The 26,456-nt window shown below is 36.0% G+C and overlaps 1 protein-coding gene across 1 annotated transcript in view; it reads right to left on the reverse strand.

The window, feature by feature from the left end:
- LOC138694383 (uncharacterized) overlaps positions 1-26,456 on the reverse strand; it is a 226,229-nt gene that overhangs the window by 24,317 nt on the left and 175,456 nt on the right. Inside the window, exons 4-5 of the mRNA XM_069818069.1 lie at positions 22,317-22,454; positions 249-450 (exon numbers count right to left, since the gene is read on the reverse strand). Of these exons, the coding sequence (XP_069674170.1) occupies positions 249-450; positions 22,317-22,454 (340 nt within the window). The remainder of the gene's footprint in view (positions 1-248; positions 451-22,316; positions 22,455-26,456) is intronic.

Here is a 26,456-nt window from a genome sequence, read left to right on the forward strand (position 1 = left end):
GCCGGTTAGAGATTACCGTGGCTAACGTCTTGTTTAATTCTTAACCGAGATCGATGCACTGCAAAAATGATTAACCAGAAGTCGGCTAGATGGTTACACTAAGCGACGCTGATGAAAGCGATCACTAGTGTTTCATTTATTCTGTCACTATTCAGTAAGCAAAGTAGTCCGTTGTCAGAAACATTCCTCTATTTACCCCAGATCAAGTAAAACATATATTTTGATCCCTGAATGCTTGAGTTGAATACCTGAGAACATCTCGGTGAGGCCAGCGGCCTGGACTGCGCGTAGGAACTTGCTGAAGCGACGCTCTCTGTCGGAGCGGAGTGTCTGCAGGATGTTGCCCACCGGCAATGGAAACATGACGCGGTCCACGGCGTGCGCGATGCCTTGTGGGATTGGGATGTCGTGCTTCTCCCGCGAGATGCGGGCCCCGTTGATAGTGACCACCTGCAACACACAATAGAAACGAATATTTTCGTGATTCGGCGTTGCTGGGAGAGTAATCATTACTAGAAACACTGTATGTACAAGTAGGCATCTGCAGTAGGCCTACATTACGTGCAGGAGTGAGACTTGTTACCCCTTAATGGAATGCGGGAAAACAGCTAATTTCCTTGAAGTTTGCTTTTTTGACGTACTGTTGGACTGAGTGGTTATAGCCTATCGCAGGGTTGTCGAAACGAGGAAAGTCACGTGACATTTACTTACTTGACAGGACCCTTTTCTTTAAACAGTTGTATAATATTACGTAAAATTCTAATTCCACACAGAAAATATTTTCAGGATAAAGCCTAGCAGCTCAGTCACTAGCCTTTACAGAGGGATCAGCTGAAACGGGTGGGGGAATCCGAGATGCGACAAAACCACTCGGCGGACAGCAGAATACATCTTTGAAATCGACCACATATGGGATACCATCCTGGGTTGTTCTCTCTCTCTCTTACAGAGGATGGACTTATACCCCAGTCTGTGACCTAATATATAATCTAGCAAATACTACAACTGGCAGTTATTTTCTAACTGTTATGTTAAAGTAAACTGATGAAAATGCAAGTACCTAGGCTTGTGAATTTATAATTAATTAGTAATACCGGTATTAATATTAATATCAATACACAATTCAGTTCTGTTGAGTTGTGTTTCTAATTCAACTCTATATTCGGGTAAGTGCAATTAAAAGAAATATCTTACAGACCTACTTCATATGAAACATGCATCTAAATATTTTGACATTTTAATGAAATTCTTTCGTGCTTAGATTTTTATTAAAATGTCCAAGAGAGGAAATAGCATGGTAGCGACTTCTCCAAGAAAGAAAGTGCTTGAAAGTATTTTAAGTAAGCTATACATTTTAATGTGATGTTCTGTTTTCGGAATTCGTACTAATCATTTCAAGTGATCAAATTACATTTTTAGGTTAGGTCTCGTGAATCGTAAACTGTTTGTTAAAGCAATGAATTTCATGTTGCTAGACAAAACAAATTTTAATATTAGATCATACTAATTTTAATTACCAACATAATATTCGGGAATCCCAGAAGGAAAATACACTATTTCATAAATTATTGAATCGTGTAGAAAACACCTCGCAACATAAAGATGAGATGTGGTAGGCCTAAATACTGTAAGTAAGACATGTAGTTATTGTTAATTACTTTATTATTATTATTATTATTATTATTATTATTATTATTATTATTATTATTATTATTATTTCAGTACGTAGCATTGTGATTTTTCTCTCTTTGGTGATCATTGGTATTAGTTGGCAACACTGAAGAGACGGCCAAATTAGACTTTTAGGAACTACACTTACGTGATCCTCACTATACTTACCACTCCTGTCCTGTGAATGATATTTGTCGCCGAACAGTCGTGCTCTCTTGTACTATACAGCACACTGCACCGTGAACTTAAAAACCTGGACTGTGATAATTGTGATAATAGCTTGTGAAGAGAATATGGTGAAATGAGTGCGAGGTCCAACGCCGAAAGTTACCCAGCAACATACTGCATCGAACATTCTATCTCGGATAGGACAGTTTTGTGTCGGACCGTTCGATGTGATGGTGATTACACGCATTTTTATGAGTCCGCAGCTCAAATAATGCAGGCAAATACCGTCACATAGGTAGTATCGGTAGGTGAGAAAAGAAAATTGAATGCATGTATAGGAATTGAAGTATTTTTTAATAAGGGTTGCAGAATCATTATAATGATCAACGAAATGTCTTTGTAGGATAGAATTGGTGTGAATAGTGATTTGGGCGTTCATGAGGATATTAAATGGGCATTTAGCTAAACGTTCCACACGTATGGAAAGAATTTGTGTTACTTCTCTTAAACAATCACAGACGTTTTCTATATTAGTGTTCCCTTACTAGAAATCGACTTTTCTGGAATACCATATTTCTGGAACTTGTCAAGATCCAGACGTTACCTGAGTGATTGTATAATAAGAGTTTCTATAGGAAAAAGCACAATATAGCTTAAGTAAATCATACGAATTAATATTCAATTTCATTTAATTAGAAATGATATAATCAATGTTAAATATTTAAATTGTTAGAAATGATGTTTTGGGTCGTCACAAAAGTGTTTGTATGATTTACATTGTTAGGGTGAGTTTTATTTTATTTTCAATCTCAGTTTATAATTTGATTTATGTTCAAATTCACTTTTTTATAATTTTCAATTTATAGTCCAGTAGGTTTAATTATTTTTAAAAAGTAATAACTTAAATATCCAAGTTACCACTACATTATGGTAAATCGATACGTATTATTTGTATTTGAATGGAGAAAGTTACACAACGCAGAACTACAACGCTCTGTATTCTTCACCTGACATAATAAGGAACATTAAATCCAGACGTTTGAGATGGCCAGGGCTTGTAGCACGTATGGACGAATCCAGAAATGCATATAGAGTGTTAATTGGGAGACCGGAGGAAAATGGACCTTTGGGGAGGCCGAGACGTAGATGGGAGGATAATATTAAAATGGATTTGAGGGAGATGGGATATGATGGTATGGAATGCATTAATCTTGCACAGGATAGGGACCGATGGCGGGCTTATGTGAGGGCGGCAATGAACTTGCGGGTTCCTTAAAGCCCAATTGTAAGTAAGTAAATATGTTGTATTATTTGCATTTGGTTCTGTCTTGTTGATAGTTTTTGTGTCGTCCAGTTCACACACTTCAAACCTACAACGCATTCTGAGAACATTTACTTTAACACTCAGTTAGGGTGCTCCTGCCTAGAGAAATCCTTTATATACATTCACGTAGCTTCTAGATCTTTAGGAATGAAAGTATTAAATAATCTTTTTAAGGATAAATTTCCATGCTCAGGACGAGAATCGAACGCGAGATCTCATAATTTGCATTTACGAATGTTGACAACTAAACCACGAACCCTATGCTATTACAATCTGCCTATTGTATCGTCATTTTTAATAGCATTGAATCATTGATAGATAACATCGCCTGTTGTTTATGCAACTAGCAGAACCTTGATGTTCCTAAGGTTGCGTTGTGTTCTACGAATGCTATTAGAAAAACTACCTATTCTACGCTATTTGGTTTTCTTTGGTACCGGTAGTCTACCGCAGCTTTACAACTCTAGTCAACAGATATTGTACAGTTGTGGCAAAAAAAAAAAACCCGGACCGACCCTTGTAGCTGATTTCAGAGCCTTGTTCACTCCAGAGCACAATAGACTGGTAACTAAGATTTTCGTGGTTCGAATCCTGCCTGGGAAGGAAACTTTTTTTTGTTCCTTAGTCATATTTATTCCCAATACTTTTCAATTGCTGGTACAATTCATGTTCTGGGAATAATAAGTTAATTAAGTAGTAAAATATCACTGCTATAGAATCATTGGGAATAAATTTGAATAAGGAACAAAAAACATTTCCTTGCCAGGCAGGATTCGAACCATGAAAGTCTTAGTTACCAGTCTATCGTACTCTGGAGTGAACAAGGCTCTGAAATCAGCTATAAGGGTCGGTCCGGCTTTTATTGCCACTACTGTACATAAGTTTTGTTCGTGCTTACAAGAAGATGCGTTTTAGAAATTAAATTAAAATACCACGACAATCATGCAGCAGTGGAGACAATTCCCTGGTGAATATACTCATGAAAATGAGATACAGTTATATTTCATGCACATATTTTCTATTATTATGCACTGAATGAATATTCCCATATTTATAAGAGAGTCAGCTTTTCACTATGGACACCAGAACTCAAAATCCTCGAGTTCAGTGAAGCGTGAGAGACGGAGTTTGGGAAGATTCTGTCTGGGCACTACCGTTTTCCCTGTCATTTTACAATTCCATTATCCACTGTCATCCATGGAATAAGTATAAGGACTGTCTTACTACCACTGTGCTCACGGATGTTAACTGAAGACAGAGCAATTAACCTAATTATGAGACACTCTTAGAGACTTGCTAAAGTGGACACACACATAGCCTACACACTAGCGATGAACAAAACTACGAGTAAATACCGCTCTCGCTCGCTGTGTTCTTTGCACTTGTCTTCCGACACTTGTCCGTCTCGTAACTCTCGTGCACTTCGAGTCTCGCTCATCATTCTCGAAATAGCATTTGGTCGGCGAGGAAAGATATCGTAACTTTGAATAACATACTCGTACTTCATTGAAATAAATAACATTAGAAATGTTTAATTGAGACAAAAAGACAAAACAAACAGTATCTTAGTTATCAAAATGTTCTGGTTCTATCATCAGGTATTACCTATGATGATATAAATAGAAAAAAAAAACAATTCTAAAATAAATTTGCATTTCTAAGAAACATAAAACATAACGTTAAAGAAAACGTTAATGTTTTTTTTTTACTTAAGATTATACACTTGATCCCAAACATACGAAAAGAAAATTTCTACCCTTTTAATACGGGCCTAGTAATTAAATAAAGATTGGGAACGGATTATTATACAGTGAAAGGTAGAGATGATATTTCAAATAGGCTACTTGATTGTTAATACATATATAACAGTTGCCAAAATAGATATAAGTTCAGTCTGGTATAAACAACTGTGGCGATTCAAAGCTGCTTGACGTTCGAGAGTTGATCACTCCCGAAATCCCGATGTCTTGAAACACTCACAAGCAGTCTTTACGTCAACGACGCGACGTAGACAATATTGTCTTGCGGGTTTTCGGCTTTGCGGGCGTTCTTAGTCTTGCTTTCTCGATCGTTGTTCAACTCTAATACACACACACACACACACACACACACACACACACACACATACACACACATGGTTACTCCTAATATTTATTTACGTCAAAAAACTATAACAAATGTTGTATAAATCCTATTTCTTTCTCAAGCACTGTATTATTAGAAATAGTTTCTGAGCTAGTTTGTAATACTAATAGTAATAGTAATAATAATAATAATAATAATAATAATAATAATAATAATAATAATAATAATATTATTATTATTATTATTATTATTATTCGACCAATTAAAGCTCTCTTGGTGACGTCGATTTCATAGTTCTTGGTGCTATGAAAAAATCATCGTAGTGGAGATGGTGGTGATGATGATGATGATAATGAAAAAATAAATAATGATAATACTCAAGATAAAGATTATTATGAAGATGATGATAAAGATGATAAATCTATGAGTAAAAAGTGACCACAAAAAATATTGTGGTGATGGTGGTGGTGATAATGACATTCTACGGCCAGGCAGAAGTGATAGAAGGACGGAGTGGTATCTCCACTACCATTTATCTTTACATTGCTTTCCTTTATAAGTCCCAAGTCCAATTTCAACTACTTCCGTACTAATCGTCTTCCTGCGAAACTAATGCTATAAATTTACTGGAAGTTCATAAATTTCAACCTTCTCCCCAAGGGTCACTTTAGCCTATACAATAGATATTATGGTCACAGTGCAGAAGAACTGTGATTACGTTCCAGTCGCCGGAGCCAGTTGTTCAGGTGTTGCAAATCCTGCGTGAACCTTAGGACGCACCGTCTTCTTTAACAAGTTCGTGTTCTTTCTTGTGGCTTTGATGCGGCAAACCATGACATTGAAACGCGAGGGTGTAAATTGTTGCAGAAGAAATAATCTTTCATTACAGACTGACCAAAATAAAAAAAAAAGATAAAAATGTCCTCCCGTCACTGGTTTAACACCAATCAGCACTGTTAATACCGTGACTACAGAAAGACTATTTTTGGGTCTCTCATTGTCCTGATTCTGAAAACATGTAATTTTATTAGCATATTTTTGTGAAAGATTAACAATTGGTAGATGTAAATAAAGCACTAATTATCAATCAAGAGCAGTTATTTCTTACGCAGCAACTAGAATATATTGGGCAGTTCCTTGCAAATAAGAAAATTGTTTTCCAAAATATATGAAATCCCATTTTTTCTTTAAACCACTGTCCCTGTAACTTCGTTATGTGATGGTCTCTTACGAATAGACGTAGTCTTGATTCGGTATAATCAGAGTTCTTCAATTTTCCTAGTTAATTTGAAGATTACCCCATTATTATATTATTGTCACCACTCATTCAATGTAGTAAAAGCGACTTATTACATAAACTCAATAAATCATTCATCATCTTTCAATTCTATGACGATCGCGAACCAATCTTCTCATTCACAAGTAGTGGGACTTCATTATGACGCAGAGCTGCCATCTTCAACAACACAGCACAAACAAAAGCCAAAGATCACACCCAATACCGAGGAAGAGACAATCTTCACTTCTCTATCCGTATAGAACTTGGATCCGCTACATTATTTATAGCTGGAAATGCTACCAGTTGAGTCCCCATGGAGGACTATACCAAAAATTTACATTATACAATTCGATTTGAAATATGCTAGTTATGAACCACATGCACTTCGAAAGTGACTGTAAATATAAAGAAGACATCATATTGTAACCTTTGGTGATACAACGAATGACAGTCTATGGAACTATAAGTTAATTTTCTTGCTGCCTGGAGGCCACCCGTCTCCAAACGTGACAAGATGCCCAGGTCAGTTTCGATAACTGAGATCATTATCCCGGCAAGTTCCACATTGTGCGCTTTCTTTGCCGAATACTAAGTACAACAGCTTTCACAGTTCCGGCATCGCTCTCGAAGAATACCATTACTGTAGCATGAAAGTATTTGAAAGTTACATTAGTGATTTGGTTAACCCGAAAGAAAGTCTAGTCACAGAGATATTTGTACATATGACAACAACTCCACCTTTACCTTTAAAGTGTCCAGGTTCACGGAGTCAATAGCCGAAAGATGGATGATGATGATTATGATGATGATGATGATGGTCTTATTCAACTACTTCAGATTTCTTTGAAAAGCGACATAGAGATGTCATATTGTACCTCTGACGAGTCTAGAGCCCTTCCGCTTACAGAATCGCATGCAGGCACATGCTTAAGAGAGTTTCTACGTCATTGTTACACCTCGTTTAAAGGCTAGAAATGCCCACGCTTGACATGTCCGATTAATATTAATTTTATATAATTATTGTAATATTTCCTCTACATAATTAGTTATATTCCGAAGTTTACATCCTGTTGTAAGATTTAAATTCGGATCGATACTGAATTTGTAAATGTAATTATTCCTGGATAAGTGACTGAAATTGAGATTTAAAGACTTCCTAAAATAGACAGCAGATACAAAAGGTATAGAACGCCTCTAGTAGTGGTGAAGGGAATAGTACGAGTAGTTACGTACAGGCACATTATCAGATGAGTGATAAAAATATATCTTGGTTCACACACAAATATCAATTTCATTTTCATAACAGACTTTCAGATATTTCGACTCAGAAAAATTTTAACATACTAACAAATTTAATAAGGCGTAATCATCTCATATAACTGGAGCTTGATGTTGTCTTTTTCTCTGTGTAGAAATGTTATTTTATTTTTGACTCAATTTAATTCAGCTGGTGATTTCGTTCTAATGGCTGATTTAGTTTAGGGTTTAATTTTGATTCCAGCTTATGTATTTTGGAATAACTTTATTTCCTAAACATTTCCGGTTAAATCATATATTGACTATTGTATTATATAATTTAATTTTAAAATTTAGATATTTTTTGCAGGTTTTTATTTGACTCACATTGTGATGGTTATCTTCAGATAATTATAATGTTAAATCGATTTATTTAGTTCATTTCATAAACGTGTATTGTACAACATTTTTTACACGATCATCTTTTTTAAATTACAAATACTGTACGATATATTTTGCATTGAAAATTTAGAGCAATATTATTCCAAAGACTTCGCAAAACTATGCTGTAATGACAATTAAGTAACAATAAGTGCACTATAATGGGTCTATTTCAGTATAGTTTTATATTATGAAGAATGGTTTCCCTAGCAACAAGATTCTGTGGTAATTCTAACTTTCAAGGCCTAACAACAATAGCTGTAAATACAACAAACACACGATCGTGCAAAAAAATAATTTATACCCATGGGTAAAATATATATATATATATATGTATATATATATATATATATATATATATATATAATTCACATTAAAATTAGCCTTTATGAAGTTGATGTGCATCAATCCCTGAATATGAATCAGAATCACCGAATAGCAGACGAGAACGAGAAAGCCTTATAACAAAAGGCACGGTTAAGACATGTTGAAAAACTCCTGTTCAAGGTCAGAGATGTTGAAAACACTTTCTCTGTGTTTAATGCGAGAAAGTAAAGAAGCTTAACAAACGAGAAAATAGAGAAAAATGAGGGGAATGTACGTATTAAGGGATGTTAGACTCGTCTCTTTAGTATTGGGACGACAGACGGTTGGTTTTATGTACATCGCACTTTCACTGTCAATCTTAATTACTCTAACGTTGGATAAATTACGTAGCAATGACGACACAACGATTGCAGCTGGATCTAAACACACATCCTTTACATACCATGCATCGGACTTTGAGTGTGCACAGAAGAAAACAGTAGAGCTGATTGGACTGCAGGAAAATCTTCTTAGTACGATTACATAATAATAATAATAATAATAATAATAATAATAATAATAATAATAATAATAATAAGCTTAATAATTTAATAAAAATTTCTCTGATTTCGGTTCTGGCTGATATGTAGAGATATGGATATAAAATTTGGAGCTCCCTTATTGTATAAGTTTCGCTTACATGCTTACAACATATTGTATATATATATATACGCTACTTGTGGACAGTGGTGCGAAATTCTTGCCTACATTCAGGCGGACTCCTATCAAGACTCGCTCCAAAATTGTAATTCCGTATCTGTACATATATTATCAGGCAGTACATATCATTTGACGATATGTATCAGAGGAAGAACAACTGTTGCATACAGCTTAAGTCTGATCAGTGTAATATTATATTACTAGTCTGTGATTTGTGCAATGAAGAGGGAAAGGAACTGGCAACCATACCCCATTATCTCCTGGCTTAGTTGCCTTATGAGTGATGTCTTGTTGGTTTCACTTATGAGGTTCCAACTTTCTTCGGACAGTTGACCAAATAATAATAATAATAATAATAATAATAATAATAATAATAATAATACTAATAATAATAATTCCTCTTATTTCGTTTCTGACTTAGGGGAGAGTCGGGTAGTATCGGACATCGGGTAGTATCGGACAGTGCGTTTTTTTTCATCTACCACCATATGGTAGTACCTGAATGACATGGTTACGTTTCTCTATGCGACATCACAGAAACGTAACCATGTCAATCAGGTACTATCATCGTGTGGTAGATGAAAGAAACTCACTGTCCGATATTACCCGATGTCCGATACTACCCGATGTCCGATACTACCCGACTCTCCCCTATATGTACTGCGCATCTATTATCAGGCAGTACATGTCACTTGACGATATGTGTCAGAGAAAGAACAATTATTGTTGCATACACAATAAGTCTGATTAGTGTAATATGTTACTAGTCAGCTATGTGTGCAATGAAGTGGAAAAGGAACTGAGCACCCCACCACATTATATCCTGGCTTAGTTGCCTCATGAGTGATGTTTCATTTGTATAATAATATTAATCAACATAATAATAATAATAATAATAATAATAATAATAATAATAATAATAATAACAATAATAACCCATGTAATGTTATAGATATCATAAAAAGAACTGTATAATACTACAGATTTTAACTACCCACTTTATTGGAAATCGTTCATGTGGTCATAACGGCAACCGGACTATTAAAGGGCCTTTCGTCCACTACGTTTCGTCTACTTTTCTTTTCGTCCACTCACAATTATGTCCACTTACACATATGTCCACTAGATTCTTTGGCCGTGACATTTCAGTCCACTGACTATTTCGTCCACAAACCTTATGGTAATGTAACCTACATGTGTCCACTACGATAAAATAAAATTATGACAAAAATTATTTATTGAAACGTACAAGTTTTTTTCAAGGTACAGAATTACGTTTGTAAAAGTTTCAGCGGCAGCATTCATGTTTGCTATTTCAAAGTCCATACATAATACGTCATGTCCTTGGGTTTATATCAATATTCCCTTGTCGACGAGCTTCCATGACGGCCTGGTAAATTTTTTCGGGAGCAAGCGTAAAGAGATGCTTATTCCACCTTTCGCAAAGTATTTGTCGCAAAATTTTACATCTAGGACTGCAAAGACAATACATGATTCCAAACAGTGATTGCCGCCGAGATGCCGCAATGTTATTTGGGCTACCATTTGTTTCCTTACAAGATGTTGACGAAGTATTTGATTTTGTGACAGAAAGAGCTACTGAAGAAATTTAAGGAGTTATTGAGTATGTGGAAAGAGTTTATGTGAGAGGAATTTGTGCACGAGAAAGGAGGAGGGCAATCGCGGCCAAATTTCCACCGACAACATGGAATGTATATAATGCAGTCTTGAGTGGGTAACAGCAGATTAATAATGTCGTAGAAGAATGGCACAGCAAATTCCAGAGATCGATGGTTGTTCATAATCCAACATTTGGAGGTTTTTGGAAGTCCTACTGGCCGAACAAGAATCAAATGAGCAAGTGTTTACCAAATTGCTAGCAGGTCATACTCGAGGCCGTCTTAACTTAATGAGTGGAAGTGGCAGCAATGCCTACCCATTGTAATACAAAATATTCTGCCTTCGAAGTGTGTATACTACTTCCGCCATACTAAAATTTAGAACATAAATGGAAGAGAGCTTATCGCAATACCGTATCTAAGAAACGAATGACATGGACAAACAGAATAATTTCGTCCATTATTTGATTAGTGATCGGTAACACAGAATGACCGAAAATATGTGGACAAAACATTCTCGTGAATGCAGAATCTGTGGGCACTTCAGTTGTGGACAAAGGGATAGGGAAGAAATGGATTGGACGGAAATTAATGGACGAACCCAAAAGTGAAAGAAAAGTGATGGACGAAACGCTCCTCAATCAACCGGACTTGTTATTAAATCATGAAGAATCACATAGAAAAGATTGACCATGATATCAAACAAATTATCCTCTTAGTATAGAAACCTCATATATATATATATATATATATATATATATATATATATATATATATATACTAGAAACTTGTAGACTTATTTGTACTGTGTTAAATATACTACACAGGAGAATAAAAAGTAACCCTAATAATTGTTTTATTACTTGAATATGTACAATAAGTCTACAAACACTTTATCACTTTTCAACATAGTCCCAACTATGTTCAGTGCAAGTGTTCCTGTTATACTTTTTTAAAAGTGATGAAGTGTTTGTAGTCTTATAGTACATATTCAATTAATAAAACAATAATTATTAAGGTTACTTTTTGACTCACCCTCGTAAATAGTCTGGAGTAAGATATATTTTGCAGTAAGTTACTTCAAGTACAGTACTGCTTGTAGAATGAATCATTTATGCAAAGACAAGGATGGTAATGCTGGCAACGATAATATTATCTGCATAGGTATAGACATAATGAAGTTTCAAATATCCGAAAATATCTGTCCAACATAATTCAAATCAGGAGACAAAAATATCGTAAAACAAGTGTACCCTTGAAATTGTGGTAGAGCTATTATAACAAAGAAATGCATGGCACTGGGCTAATTATTACAATTTTTATAGATGAATTGGAGTTTTATCTATGTTTATTTTTATCCAATTACACTATTTTATCTAGTTTTATGTAGAAAGAAAGACAAACTAAATTATAGTTTATTGCGGGTCTTCATCGGGTATATAAGGTCGGATTGTGTTGCCGACCACATCATCTCATTCTAGTGCCGAGTTCTAGAAAAGATGGAGTTTTATCTCAATGCCCCATGTGCCTTCATGGCGTATGTATATGGGAACCATTTGCCATGATTCATCACCGCCTCAGTCACCAATATCATTATAATTAATCAAAATCTAAAATCATTTACATCAACAAAGTCATCTACAACACATAATAGAAACAGGAACTCAACAAGAGTAAACACGGCCTACTAGTGCACCCAAAGATCTTAAAACGTGCGATATGAGTACAGATGTTAAAGAGCGTATAAATAGGTTAAAATAAATATACTCTGTACCAAACCAGAGTACATATGACTTCGTATATTTAATTGAAATATAAAATCAGAAATATTCAATATGTTTTATGTCATACGAATACAAGAAGTCTAAAGTCAACTTCTATGGTGATTGCGTGGTCTAGGCCAGTGTTTCTCAACCGCCGCACCTCGGCCCGGTACCGGGCCCTGACATCAATTATAAAGGGCCGCAAGATATTCTCCTGCAATTTGCCATTTCACTCTTCGAAGCATTTTTCACGAATAAATATTTTACAGTAGAAGCATTCTTAGGAGAATAATTTTCGCGATTGTGTCGAAAAACGCAGTTCCAGATCGTCTCTGAACTCTAAATTCTAAAATCTAACTAAATGACATCTGTGTAGCAAATTCCGATGACCAAGCCACTTATTTTTTAATAATCAGGAATTTTTCAGACTTAGAAATTCTTCAACATTCGGGAAAGGGATACCGCTGCATGCCAATTACAGCAAAAGGTCGGCGAATCTTCTGTTCTCAAAACTGAACGAAATAACATGTGCTGGAGATGTCAGTGACCAATTAGCTGGGAAGTGTAAACAACATTTTTTTTTCATTTAAATTAAAGATTAAGGCAATCTGTATCCGATTCTCGATACTGAACAATTACAGTGAATACTGCCTCTTCGCAAGTTCGCATTGCAGTGTGTAAGTGCTCTTTCGTGACTTCTTAAAAGTAATAGACATACAGATTTAAATATTAATATGAATAAAGGACAAGGAACTTTGCTTACTTTTGTTATTAAGAAATTTCGTACTGAAGGTGTTTGTGACGCAACTAGTGATGCATCCACCTTAAAGGCCTCCCCAAACAGACGCGATACGGAATGCGTTACGATAGCGTACGATTTCGCGATAACGCAATATCGCACTATCGGGAAGAGGTGCCCAAACTGGCGCGTCCGCGATATATGATATTCCAACGTCCCCAGTCAATCAGAGTATCGTAATGGGTGACCACATATGCGGATTTTAGTTTTCCAGCCACAGCGCAAAGACCAGTTACCTTCAGTAGGTGTATAACACTTGTGCTCACAGATTGCGATTTCGGATTACTTGTAAACGAACGTGGAATTTTTTATTGAGTTCGTAAAGGAAAATCCGTGGCATGGAAAAGGAGAAGAAATGGAAGGAGATAGCTACAAAGTTAGATGTAAACAATAAGTGCAATTATTTATTTATAATTTGATGTCATACTGGCTTGTAGACTTACGCGGGGTTTAAGCTAGAAAATAAATAACTGTCGCAAATGCACAAATGAAAAAAAATATATTTGTGGAAATTGCAAAATGCTTGTACAATATTATAAATAATTGTGCAGAAATATAAAATTAATCAAATATGTGGAAACAAAAAGTTATGTAATTTGTTTGTCGGAGTTTTATTACTTTCAATATCTTACCACACTCCAGATATACCTATGTAAGTAAATCATTAGACGTAGGTATGTTTAGAATAAATTACTACTGAATTTACTTCACATTAAAATTCCTTATTTTATGGGTACTCTAAACATTGAAATTCTTTACTAGTAGGCTCTTCAAGGTTAGCAGAGTGCTAACTATTTTTACTGAAAGGCGGTTTCTAATTCCAGTTTTTACAAGATTCGGGCAACTAAATCCTGGCTCACAATTTACAGTATGCGATGGAATTATATAAATCAATTAGAAGAAACTGTTCACTTAACTTACATGAATTGCACCAACTCTTTGAAATCAATTTCTGAACATCTATTGCTCATTACTTTCTTTTTTAACATGCCCATTCTATGATGCCATTAGCATTTCATTTAAATTCAAATTAGTTCATACACATCTCTGATTTCATTTGCTCTATTACCATCTTCGTTTCTGAACTCCAATGTGGTTGTCGCATTTTTACACATTTAGGTTACATTCAAAGTTTGTTATTTTTTTAGAAGTGGAGTAGCAAAATGTGACAAAGCGACTGTGGCTTAAACCCTGGATTTACGTCTACAGCAGTTTCATTTTTAAGCCATTCGACTGAAGTAGGCTGCAAATTTTCCAGCTAAAAGCACAATGGAATGTTTCTTCAAATATGTGAAGTAAGATGATCCAGCGCTGTCAGGACACTTGATGGTGACGTGTTTCCCATCTATGGCGTCAACACGGTTTGGAAAACCCGATTTTTTCTTCAAATCGTTGAGCTCAATTTTCCCATAGTCGTCGTGAAGGCTATGGCATGAATTCAGATCTCATGTTTTCTCACATAGCTGCACAAACTTCCATCACAGTTGCACTAATGGTTGAAAACCAACCCTAAAACTATGGCCTGTTGGTGTACAAATTATCTCCAGTCGCTAAAAGTCTGAAAGAAGAAGAAAAACATATTAACACTGTGATAGGACAAAATCAAACATAAATAATTGGTAGGCCTACCTTTTTTACTTTCAGCCGATGCTGTGAAAAATAGATGGAAAAACATGAGAGATTGTTATTTTTGTTATTTAGAGCAAAAAATCGCTGACAATGAAGATCAAGGTGAAACACAATATGATTTTCTTCAAAGAAGTTTTTTGCTGATTTAAATTAGGCGAACTTATATTTTTCATGTTTATATTACCGGTACCTCCACTTTTTGATTCATTATTTTTTGTTTAAAATGTAGGCCTAAGCATTTAAACTGTTCACACTCCACAAATTTGTTTTTCATAGTTTCAGATGTAATTAAATTTCATTTTGTGTTTAATTCTTGTAAATTCAGGAAGTATACTTCATATGTTATTCTTTTTATAGAAAGTCAGTATTAAATTTGAATATTTTTATGACTGGTAACTGATTTGGGTCGTTAAGCTAAATTAAATATGTTTCTTACATACATTACTGTGTTTCACTTATCTTATTGCGATTGCAAGTCATTTTTCGGGTGGGTTCGAGCTACGCCAATTAATATGCTTCTTCGTTATGTCTTCCGTTACTTTACCCAGAATCTCGTCAAAACATTGAGCTGTCATCCTGAAATATATATAAAAATGTTTTTCACCTCAAATTAGTTGTTGAACTAAGATATAAAATTCATCTTTTTCTTCCCTTGTGGCATTTAACTCTTGAATCCACAACCTCCTGCAACAAAAAGAGCAAATTAAAAATAATAAAGTTTATAATCGGGTATGCGTACTTGTTATTTATTTCACGTTCTTGGCAAAGAAAAGCTAAATAATCACTTTATACCTTTTTATATTGTTTATCTTAACCATACATGACTACCATGGACTTACCTGCGCCTGCTTTGCCTGCGACGATTCTCATCCAAGAAAGAGAAGTTCCTCTTCCTTTGAAGATGAATCCATAAATGACACACTTCAATCCAGCATCAAAATAAACGCCTGGCGTTCTCGCGATCTACATCTCCGGGAGAATAGAACGCAAAATCGTCGCGTTCTACTTGCTGCGATAATAACGCATATTGCGATAATCGCGTGTGTGTGAACACAATCATTGAACGCAATGAAAACATTTATCGCAAAATCGTAACGCTATCGTAACGCATTCCGTATCGCGTCTATTTGGGGGAGCCTTAAGACCACAGAGTGATCTCCACGATAGGCAAATGGAGGGAAAAACTACTAGCACACAGAATAAAAATAGTCTGCGTTCACTCGTAAGTGCAGTAGTGGCAAAAAAAAACCCTTGTAGATGATTTCAGAGCCTTGTTCACTCCAGAGCACGATAGACTGGTAACTAAGACTTTCGTGGTTCGAATCCTGCCTGAGAAGGAAACTTTTATTGTTCCTTATTCAAATTTATTCCCAATACTTTTCGATTGCAGAGATATTTTACTACTTAAATTAACTTATTATTCCCAGAACATGAATTTTACCAGCAGTCGAAAAGTATTGGGAATAAATTTGAATAAGGAACAAAAAAAAGTTTCCTTCCCCGGCAGGATTCGAACCACGAAAGACTTAGTTACCAGTCTATCGTGCTCTGGAGTGAACAAGACTCTGAAATCAGCTACAAGGGTCGGTCCGGTTATTTTTTTGCCACTACTGTACATGGACAACAGGGATGAACAACGATCGAGAAAGCAAGACTAACATCGCTCGCACAGCCGAAAACCCGCACGACAGTGTTCTATACGTCGCGTCGTTGACGTAGAGACTGCTTGTGAGTGTTTCGAGACGCCCGAGACGCCCGAAGTGCCGAACTTCAAACAGCCTTGAATCGCCACAATTGTTTATACCTGACTGAACTTTTATCTACTTTGGCAACTGTGATATATGTATAAACAATCAAGTAACTTATTTGGAACATCATCTCTACCTTTCAGTGTATAATAATTCGTTCCCCAATCTTTATTTAATCACTAGGTCCTTATTGAAAAGTTAGGAATTTTCTTTTCATATGTTTGAGATCAAGTGTGCACTCTCAAGTAAAAAGATATTAACTTTATGTTTCAAGTTTCTTAGAAATGCAAATTTATTTGAGAATTGACTTTTTTTTTTTCTATTCATATAACCATAGGTAATATCATATAATGCAACCAGAATATTTTGATAACTAGGATACTGTTTTGTTTTGTCTTTTTGTCTCATTTAAACATTTATAATGTTATTTATTTCAATTATGTATGTTATTCAAAGTTACGAAATCTTTCCAAGCCGACCAAATGCTATTTCGAGAATGATGAGCGAGACTCGAAGCGCACGAGAATGACGAGACGAAACTCGAAAGACAAATGCAACGAACACAGCGAGCGAGAGCGGCAGTTAGTTTTGTTCTGGGAAATGGAATTGTGAAGTCATCGCGACTTCTTCGAGATCTCAACACAAAACATTCCGATTTAGTCAACAAACCCATTGAATTCTTTGTACGTAAAAGACATGCCCTTAAAATAGAAAAGAAAATAATTTCCCAAGTTTCAACCACTGGCACTGGTAATACTCGTTAAGTCTTAAGATTACTACACCATTCTTAATTATTAATACTTCTGTTAGAAAATACAAACTATATGATTATGTTTCGTAACCAGAATGTTTTACGAAATGGAAATATTTATTATTACTTGAGTTAGAAAAACAAAGTATATGATTATGTGTCGTGACCAGAATATTGTACGAAATGGAAATATAAAAATTGAACATTTATCCTTTGAAGAGGTGGAAAAATTCATATATCTTGGAGCAACAGTAACAAATATAAATCACACTCGGGAGGAAATTAAACGCAGAATAAATATGGGAAATGCCTGTTATTATTCGGTTGAAAGACTTTTGTCATCTAGTCTGCTCTCAAAAAACCTGAAAGTTAAAATTTATAAAACAGTTATATTACCAGTTGTTCTGTATGGTTGTGAAACTTGGACTCTCACTTTGAGAGAGGAACAGAGGTTAAGAGTGTTCGAGAATAAGTTGCTTAGGAAAGTATTTGGGTCTAAGAGGGATGAAGTTACAGAAGAATGGAGGAAGTTACACAACACAGAACTGCATGCATTATATTCTTCACTTGACATAATTAGGAACATTAAATCCAGGTGTTTGAGATGGAAAGGGCATGTAGCACGTATGGGCGAATCCAGAAATGCATATAGAGTTTAGTCGGAAGGCCGGAGGGGATAACACCTTTGGGGGGTCGAGACGTAGATGGGAGGATAATATTAAAATGGATTTGAGGGAGGTGGAATATGAATGTAGAGACTGGATTAATCTTGCTCAGGACAGGGACCGATGGCGGGCTTATGTGAGAGCGGCAATGAACCTCCTGGTTTCTTGAAAGCCATAAGTAAGTAAGTTAGTTAAATATACGAACTTAAAAAAAATTGGAAAGGTATTTACGAGTAAATTTGTTGGAACCAGGGCCTTGTCTTGTAGAAAAAGAATTACCGGACCGTGGCGTCTGAAAGGTTGAGATCCACTGATTTAAGTCATCAGACTATCACGCACGTGGTCCGAGTTGAAAAGTTCATAATGATACTTAGGGCAGTTGGATTTTTCTCGGGATTCTTCCATTTCCCCAATATAGACATCGACATCATTTTGTCAAGATATCTCCAATCAGTATTATATCCATCACTGATGGGAGACGTGAAGAAGAGGCTGGTCCAGGAACGAGTGGGGTTACCTGCATTCACCGGCTGGCTGGTTTTTCGAGTGTCAGGCTCAGGATGGATTCTTGCACTTTGGTTTACAATGACCTATTACGCGATGAATACTCCAGTTTTAACACACAACCTGAGTGATATTCGTAAATACGATGTTGACAGGCGAGCCATCCTGCGTCAGCCATGACAGTCGGATGCAATTCCCAGGCGAGACCTCATAATCCAATGGCAGTGAGTCTAATAGTCAAGAGTCGGAAGCTCGCTTGTTCCAGTCAATGTCGAGATCTCTTGCAAGAATTCAAATATCGCGTAATGTTAGATTTTTATCTCTCCAAACTTCCTTTACTTATCATCAATGGAAAAGTCTTTTTATGCCGATTTCCTGCAATTCAGACAATTTAATGCGCGACACGCAAGGAAGGCTTCCGTTTTTATGCCAGTGTTTCCTTCCGTTTAGAGCATTATAATTTATCATTCACACAGAGAGCATTTCTCTCTTTTTATGACAGATTTCTTTTCGTTACACGCTTGTAAACAGCTTTACAGTCTTTTATTTCTGCCATAACAATCGTAATGGAGAGTTATTAGGTGGAAGACCTTCAGGTGTATTGCTTAACATCACTTACGGCGAGTGCGTAATTTTTTAGGTATTTAGTTCCGAGTTCGCCTGTGCCACAACAAGGTCCAATTCGCAATTCATAAGGTTGACATTTTTAAATTTGACAACTATGAGTTCTAATAGAACCTCGCATCTGGAGATTTGTCGCTGACTATAACCATTCTATGAAATACATAGCTTTGTTGTTCGTCACTTGTAAAGCTGACATTCACAGTTAAAAATTTACGTATATCTAAATTGAGTGTTACTGCTACGCTCCTACCTACAACTTCAGAGGATCATGGATCGTTCCCTGGTAGGAAAGTGAAGATCTTTCAGAAAATTTGGTCAATAGAGGCCCAGGTGTTATGGTCTACTCCAGGTGGTTAACTATAGCAATAGAATACTTCCGCTTTATATATCCACCGAAAATCAATCGGGAAATTTAATCATTTTAACAGAATTTTAATGAAATTGTATGCTTTTACCTGGTTTAAAATAAAGACTTTTCCACGGGTCAGAAATGCTCCGAAGAACTTCCTTGGGGTGATTAAAAATTTGGCTTACACACATGGACATATAGAAGTGATTGTGCATAATATCATTCAAAGAAATGTGTTTTTCGTTCATTCTGAAAATATTTTATTTGTCATGCTCTAAGAAGAAAGAGAGCACATTCCACAGCTAGCAATAAGGCGCATTATGAAGGTAAGAAAAGAAGAGCAGCATGTCGTATATCTGATACTTTGATACTTATGTATAATAAACAATTACCGTCAATTACCCAACATTTGGAGGAAACGAACTTGAAAGAATGATGAAAATGGGATCTATCATAGAGAGTGCCAACTTTCCCTGTCACTTTCAAGCAGTTGAATGATATATAAAACTGGTAACAAGCCTCAGCGAGCGTTTGTGGAGAAAAAGCTAGAGATGGACTTACACAAAGAAGCCGTTCGAAATATCGTTGTTGTATGCCTCAATTTGAGACAAAAATACATTTTTTTCGAAATCGGTCACCTGAAGATGGTGTCTAGAGAAACTAAAACGTTTTCATAAAAAAAAAAAAACTTTGTTTTGTATTTATCAGTAGGCTATTTCTCAAGATTTTTCTTACTTTCACCGCTGTCCTGCCACCTGAAAATATAACTCGACCAAGACCAGATTTTGCAGAAAAACTTATCTAACCAATAGGTAGTTATTGTGAATATAGGCGTTGACGAATATTATGAAATAAAATTTCTGCCCACTTTCACTACACCTTCATTTACATGCTTTCTTAAGAAAACTAATAAATACGAACAAAATAGGGTACAAGTTGGTTATAGCAACATGTGAATCCAGGATGTTCCACTTTTGTCGTCAACGAAATTCCCGTAAGGGACGTCACGCTCGTATGCATGCAACACATGCATACTACATGCATGCATGCATACATACATACATACATACATACATACATACATACATAAATACATACATACATACACATACATACATACATTTGTACTTGCACACTTACACACAAACATCACTTTTATTCATGTGCATCTGCATATCAGGAATTTCCAGCAGTTCATTGGCATTTTGTGCTATGCGTTATGTTTTTTGTAAAGATATGGAGTGAACCGTAAGTAATGTCATTATTTACAGGGGTTATTCTTTGAGATATTTTAAACAAAAAAGTTTAATATAATTTTCCTCGTTTTTGCTTCCTTTTCGAAATAAAAATTATTTTATATGAAACATTTCATAGCATGTTTTGGGAAAATAATTTATTTCATTCCCAATATACTCAGTCAGTTTAAGAGAGTAGTGTATTATTATAATAAATGATTGAAATAATTTTAGTTTTGTCCATTCAATGAGCATAGATTTGATTCGATCAAATGTAACATTTTAAAATTCATTTCCAGAACGAAAAGTTTCATTTGTTTGGTTCAAATTTCTGCTCATTTAATGGACAAAACGAAAACTCTTTCTATCATTTATTATCATAATATAATGCTCTCTTAAACTGACTGAGCATATTGGGAATTAAACCAACGGCTTTCTCAAAACATGTTGTGAAATGTTTCATATAAAACAATTTTTATCTCGGGAAGGAAACAAAATCGGGCAAAATTGCATGAAACTTTTTTGTTTGAAATATCTCAAAGAATAATCCCCTGAAGTTAATGATATTGCTTACGGTTCGCTTTGTATATATTCTGCATAAGTAAGAAACTCCAAATAGAACTAATTACTGTCACTTGGGTCTTCGCAAAGATTAAACTTGGTTTTACTGACATCAGCACATACTTGCCAGTTTTTCTTTCGCAATATAAACATTCATCATATTCATCACTATCGACAGCAGTTATGTGAGAACAGACTAAATTGATTTATTCCGCTTTCAGACCAAATTAGAGAATTAGTCATTTGGTATTGTGATATTTCAGAAGGCGATTGTCTTGCATTTGTAACAAGTGGTCTTTCCATTTTGTTCCGCGTCATAGCGTCGTGGTCTAAGGCATCACGCCTGGACTCTCGCGTTACGGATTGAGCGCTGGTTAGAGTCCTGTTAAGGAAGGAATTTCCTCATGAAATTTCAGCCACTGTATGAGAACTATGTACCGTACTCAGCATCTTGACGAATTTAGAGAGCTAGGTTTCGGAAACCAACTATAACGGCTGGGTTATCATCGTGCTGACCACACGATACTTCCATTGTGGTTGGATGATCGTTCACCTCTGCTGAGACATGTGAATGTGAGGCCAGCAGATGGCTGGTCTGCCTTGGCCCTTCATGGACTGTGGCGTCACGGATCAGATCGGTTTCTTCATTTGTTCTCATATTTCAGAATGGTTCTGATTAGCTTGTCAAGATTCAATTTTTGTCTCACAATTAAATCCTTATACTTATTAAATATAGTTCGAGAAAAACTACAACTTGACGTAATGTTGTATCCCACAAGCATTATTGGCAGGTTTTATTATATAAACGAAGTGTACAAGTAGGCAGCAAGCCAACTGACCTGGACTTCGTTCCACTCGACGTCCTGCGTTGTGTAGGAGTTGACCCGGAGCTGCGTGCCCGCCAGACTCACTCCTGTCATCTCGTCCTGCAGCGACGACAGTTCGAATGCTCCGGGAATCACGTGGTGCAGCAGCAACTGCACAGAGAGTGATGACATGAGAAAACTGAAGTATCTAAAGAAAATAATATGCAAGGCTTATCCAGCGTTTGTTGTTGAGAAGAATAATTGAAAAATATTTATTTCAGTTTTAAAGTCATACTTGTCTTAATTTACTTTCCAGCAAAAATTGTCATCCACATCGAGGCAAATGACACGATGTAACGGGAAACAAGATTTTGTATGGTACACTCACTGTTCATAGACATGACTTGGTTATCACTTATCAACACTCAACTTGGTCTCATCGTCATCAAACTCTCTTCACGCACAGGAACAGATCAATGTCGATGGGACTTAAGTCCTGGCTGTAGATGGGAAGATTAGCCAACATTGAATTCAAGGCAACGTGCACTAACAAACCTCCACTGAGATGGAGAAGTTGCTTCACTCAATTTACTGGGAATTGGTGGGCTATCCCATCTAAATATAAACCTATAGTTCATTCCATAATGTCTGACAGGCGATGTAAACAGTGTCGGCAGAGAGAGGGAAAAGAATAATTGCTATTCAACCAATAGCAGAGGTCTCACTCTATGCTTGTCTTGAAGGTGGGAGGAGATAGAACGCTTCAGACCGCCCAACTTCAAGATAAGCGCGAAATGAGACCTCTGTCATTGGTTCAATAGTAATTATACTTCCCTCTCTCTGCCGTCACTGTTTACATCCCCTGTCAAACATTATGAAACGAAGTATAGGTCCGAGAGATTTCAGTCTGCTCTTGCTCTTAAGAGATTGGTTCTGACACTTAGTAGATGAAGGAGAGCGTTCAGAATAGACTCCTGTCACAGGCGTGCGTTCTGCTTGTGCAGAAAGGTATGCAATATCTTTTGTCCCATTCCTGAAATTATTTCAATGTTTGTGACTACTTTGTTGAAAAGTAAATAGGATACACACAATATTATAAAAATACTTCTCAACTTAATAGATGCAACTCGTATCTTCAGAACAGTAATCATCGTACTGTCCTTGCCTCATTGTGAATAAATTGTAAGCAGATGGCATGTGGCCTTTTAAGAGAAAGTTATTGTTCTCCAGATATCTCTAAACAGATGTACAAAATCAACGCCTCACGTGCCTGGACAACTTTTGCGTCTGTTATAATAATTACAGCCATTAGGAAATTAGAGTGATAATTAAACTCAGCCCGCCTGTTTATTTTTTTTCACCCTACGAACTCCTGGTAGAGGGGCAGAGAAGGCCTGACGGCCTTATCTCTACCAGGTTAAATAAATAAATACTACTAACTCCATTCCAGAGATTGAAACATACAAAGAGGTCTGAACAATATTAATATTTCAGGAATTATAATTTGTAGCAAGAGGGAAAGGAACTGGCCACGTTACTCCGTTATCTCCTGGCTTAGTTGCCTCATTAATGATGCCTCATTGGTGTCACCTATGAGGTTCCAATCAGTCTTCGGACTGCTGACTAAACAAAAGTAATTATTTAGTACGCTTAGTTCCTGGCAAAGATTAAAATTATGGATTTTGGAATAAAACTTTCAATTGCATTAAAGATTATCTTAGAAAGGAGCCAATGGAATAGGCATCGCATTTCAGCTTTTTAGGATGATATCACATACATAGAATACTTACTTATAATGGCTTTTAAGGAACCCACAGGTTCATTGCCGCCCTCACATAAGTCCCCCATCGGTCCCTATCCTGTGCAAGATTAATCCACTCTCTATCATCATATCCCACCTCCCTCAAATTCATTTTAATATTATCCTCCCATCTACGTCTAGATCTCCCCAAAGATATTTTTCCCTCCGACCTCCCAATTAACACTCTATATGCATTTCTGGATTCACTCATACGTGCTACATGCCCTACCCATCTCAAACATCTGGATTTAATGTTCCTAATTATGTCAGGTAGTCCCGCGCCGTGGCGTCGCGGTCTAAGGCATGCAGCCTAGGACTCGCGTTACGGAATGCGCTCTGGTTCGAGTCCTCATGGGGGAAGAAATTTTCTCATGAAATTTCGGCCAGTATATGGGACCGGTGCCCACCCAGCATCGTGAGGCACTTGGGGAGCTACGATAGGTAGCGAAAATCCGGTTCAGCAAACCAGCTATAACGGCTGGGGGGATCATCGTGCTAACCACGCGATACCTCCATTCTGGTTGGATGATCGTTCACCTCTGCTTCGGCATGTGAACGTGAGGCCAACAGCCGGCTGATCGGACGTGGCCCTTCAGGGCTGTAGCGCCATGGATTTACAATTATGTCAGGTGAAGAATACAATGCGTGCAGTTCTGCGTTGTGTAACTTTCTCCATTCTTCTGTAACTTCATCCCTCTTAGCCCCAAATATTTTCCAAAGAACCTTATTCTCAAACACCCTTAATCTCTGTTCCTCTCTCAAAGTGAGACTCCAAGTTTCACAACCATAACATACATAGAATAAAATAATATGAAACAGAATGGCAGAATTCCAAGACGTCTATTTGGCTTTGAATAAAGGAAAACAAGAGAAATAATGAAATTTTACTCGCATTAGATTATAGTCGTATCATCATTTTTAAATATCATTGAAACGTGGATTCTTAAATCATGGAATAATATGCAAGCAATGACAATGCTTCTTTTTTCCCCTCGTTGTATGCTGTAAGTTTTGCACAAGAACTAAAAAATGAAACCATGAGGAAAGAAGAGAAAATGTGCAGGATACTTAAAAATAAAAAGACCTTCCCTGAATAAGGATGTAAACAACAAAACCTAATTCATGTTTCAGGAGAAAGGACAATTATTTCAGGGACATAATTCACTAGGTCTATAACGCACTCCTAGAATAATACACCCAAAAATTGAATTTTGAGTTACAGGCAATTTTGTAATGTTTATTTAATCCTCTATCAAACAGTAGAACTGTCGTATCTCTAAGTTCAAGGTCAAAGTCTGCAGGGCTCATACTGATACAGACTTGGTAATCCTGAGTTTTCATACGGCTTTGAAATATTTATCTTGCGTTTACTCAAAACTAACTTTTGGCAGTTACGACAGTATTATTTTAAGGGTGCGATATATCCCCTATATATAATCATATGAATAAAGACGTTTATTCAGCCATTGAACGCAATAATTTATTGTTAAAAATAAGTGCTTTAAAATTACTTTTTTCCACCTACATCACATATTTCAAGAATCTGATGTTACATTCTTTTTTCCGAGGATATCTTCAATAAGCGGTAGATCCTAATTTAAAAAATAGCTAATTTTATGCAATATTGAAAATCAGGACTGTGTATTTTGTAGAATAAATTGGGTTTTCAATGTAAACAGTCAGCTATAATAACAATTTTATTTTGTTTAGGAAAACAATTAAAGGTGATCAATTGTTGTTTGTGAAAAGTAATGGTTTTATCTCTACATGTACAAGTTTATCCAAAATTATTACGAATGTGGGTAGAGGTTTGTAGGGGTCCTTCAACGATGTGGTACCCATAATAAAAGTTGGCCCATACACTTTGAGTTCTTTTCAGAAGCTTGCAGCAAAGTTTGAATTATCTGACTTGCTTATTAGGCTAATGCAAAAGAATCCAGGAACACTTCCCGAGGCAATATACATATCAGTTAATGAATTTGTGCACTAAACATATGATTCGTCCAATACGAATTTACAGAAATAAATTCATACATTTTCTCTAACATACTGTGGTAAATCACCACTTTAAAGAGGTTAACTTAAAATTGTGATATAGCAACTCTTAAGAAAAAAATATGAATTTTTTATGTTAAAAATTCCATTTTCTCTATAAAAAGTCATATACAGAATTTAAAAATTGAGTGGAATATGGGCCCATCCCAATCTCTCTTCACAATGACAGATTTCAGTGAAACATGCAAAATTATGCTATTAATTAACCTAGGGTGTTATACATTTTCAGGTAGAAAGATTGTTATGTATGGAACACAATACCATGCCAAGAAAGAATGTATGACTTATATATCAAGAAAAATTAGTAATGTTATAGA

This window comes from Periplaneta americana, chromosome 2 (assembly GCF_040183065.1).
Source record: "Periplaneta americana isolate PAMFEO1 chromosome 2, P.americana_PAMFEO1_priV1, whole genome shotgun sequence".
Lineage (NCBI taxonomy): Eukaryota > Metazoa > Arthropoda > Insecta > Blattodea > Blattidae > Periplaneta > Periplaneta americana.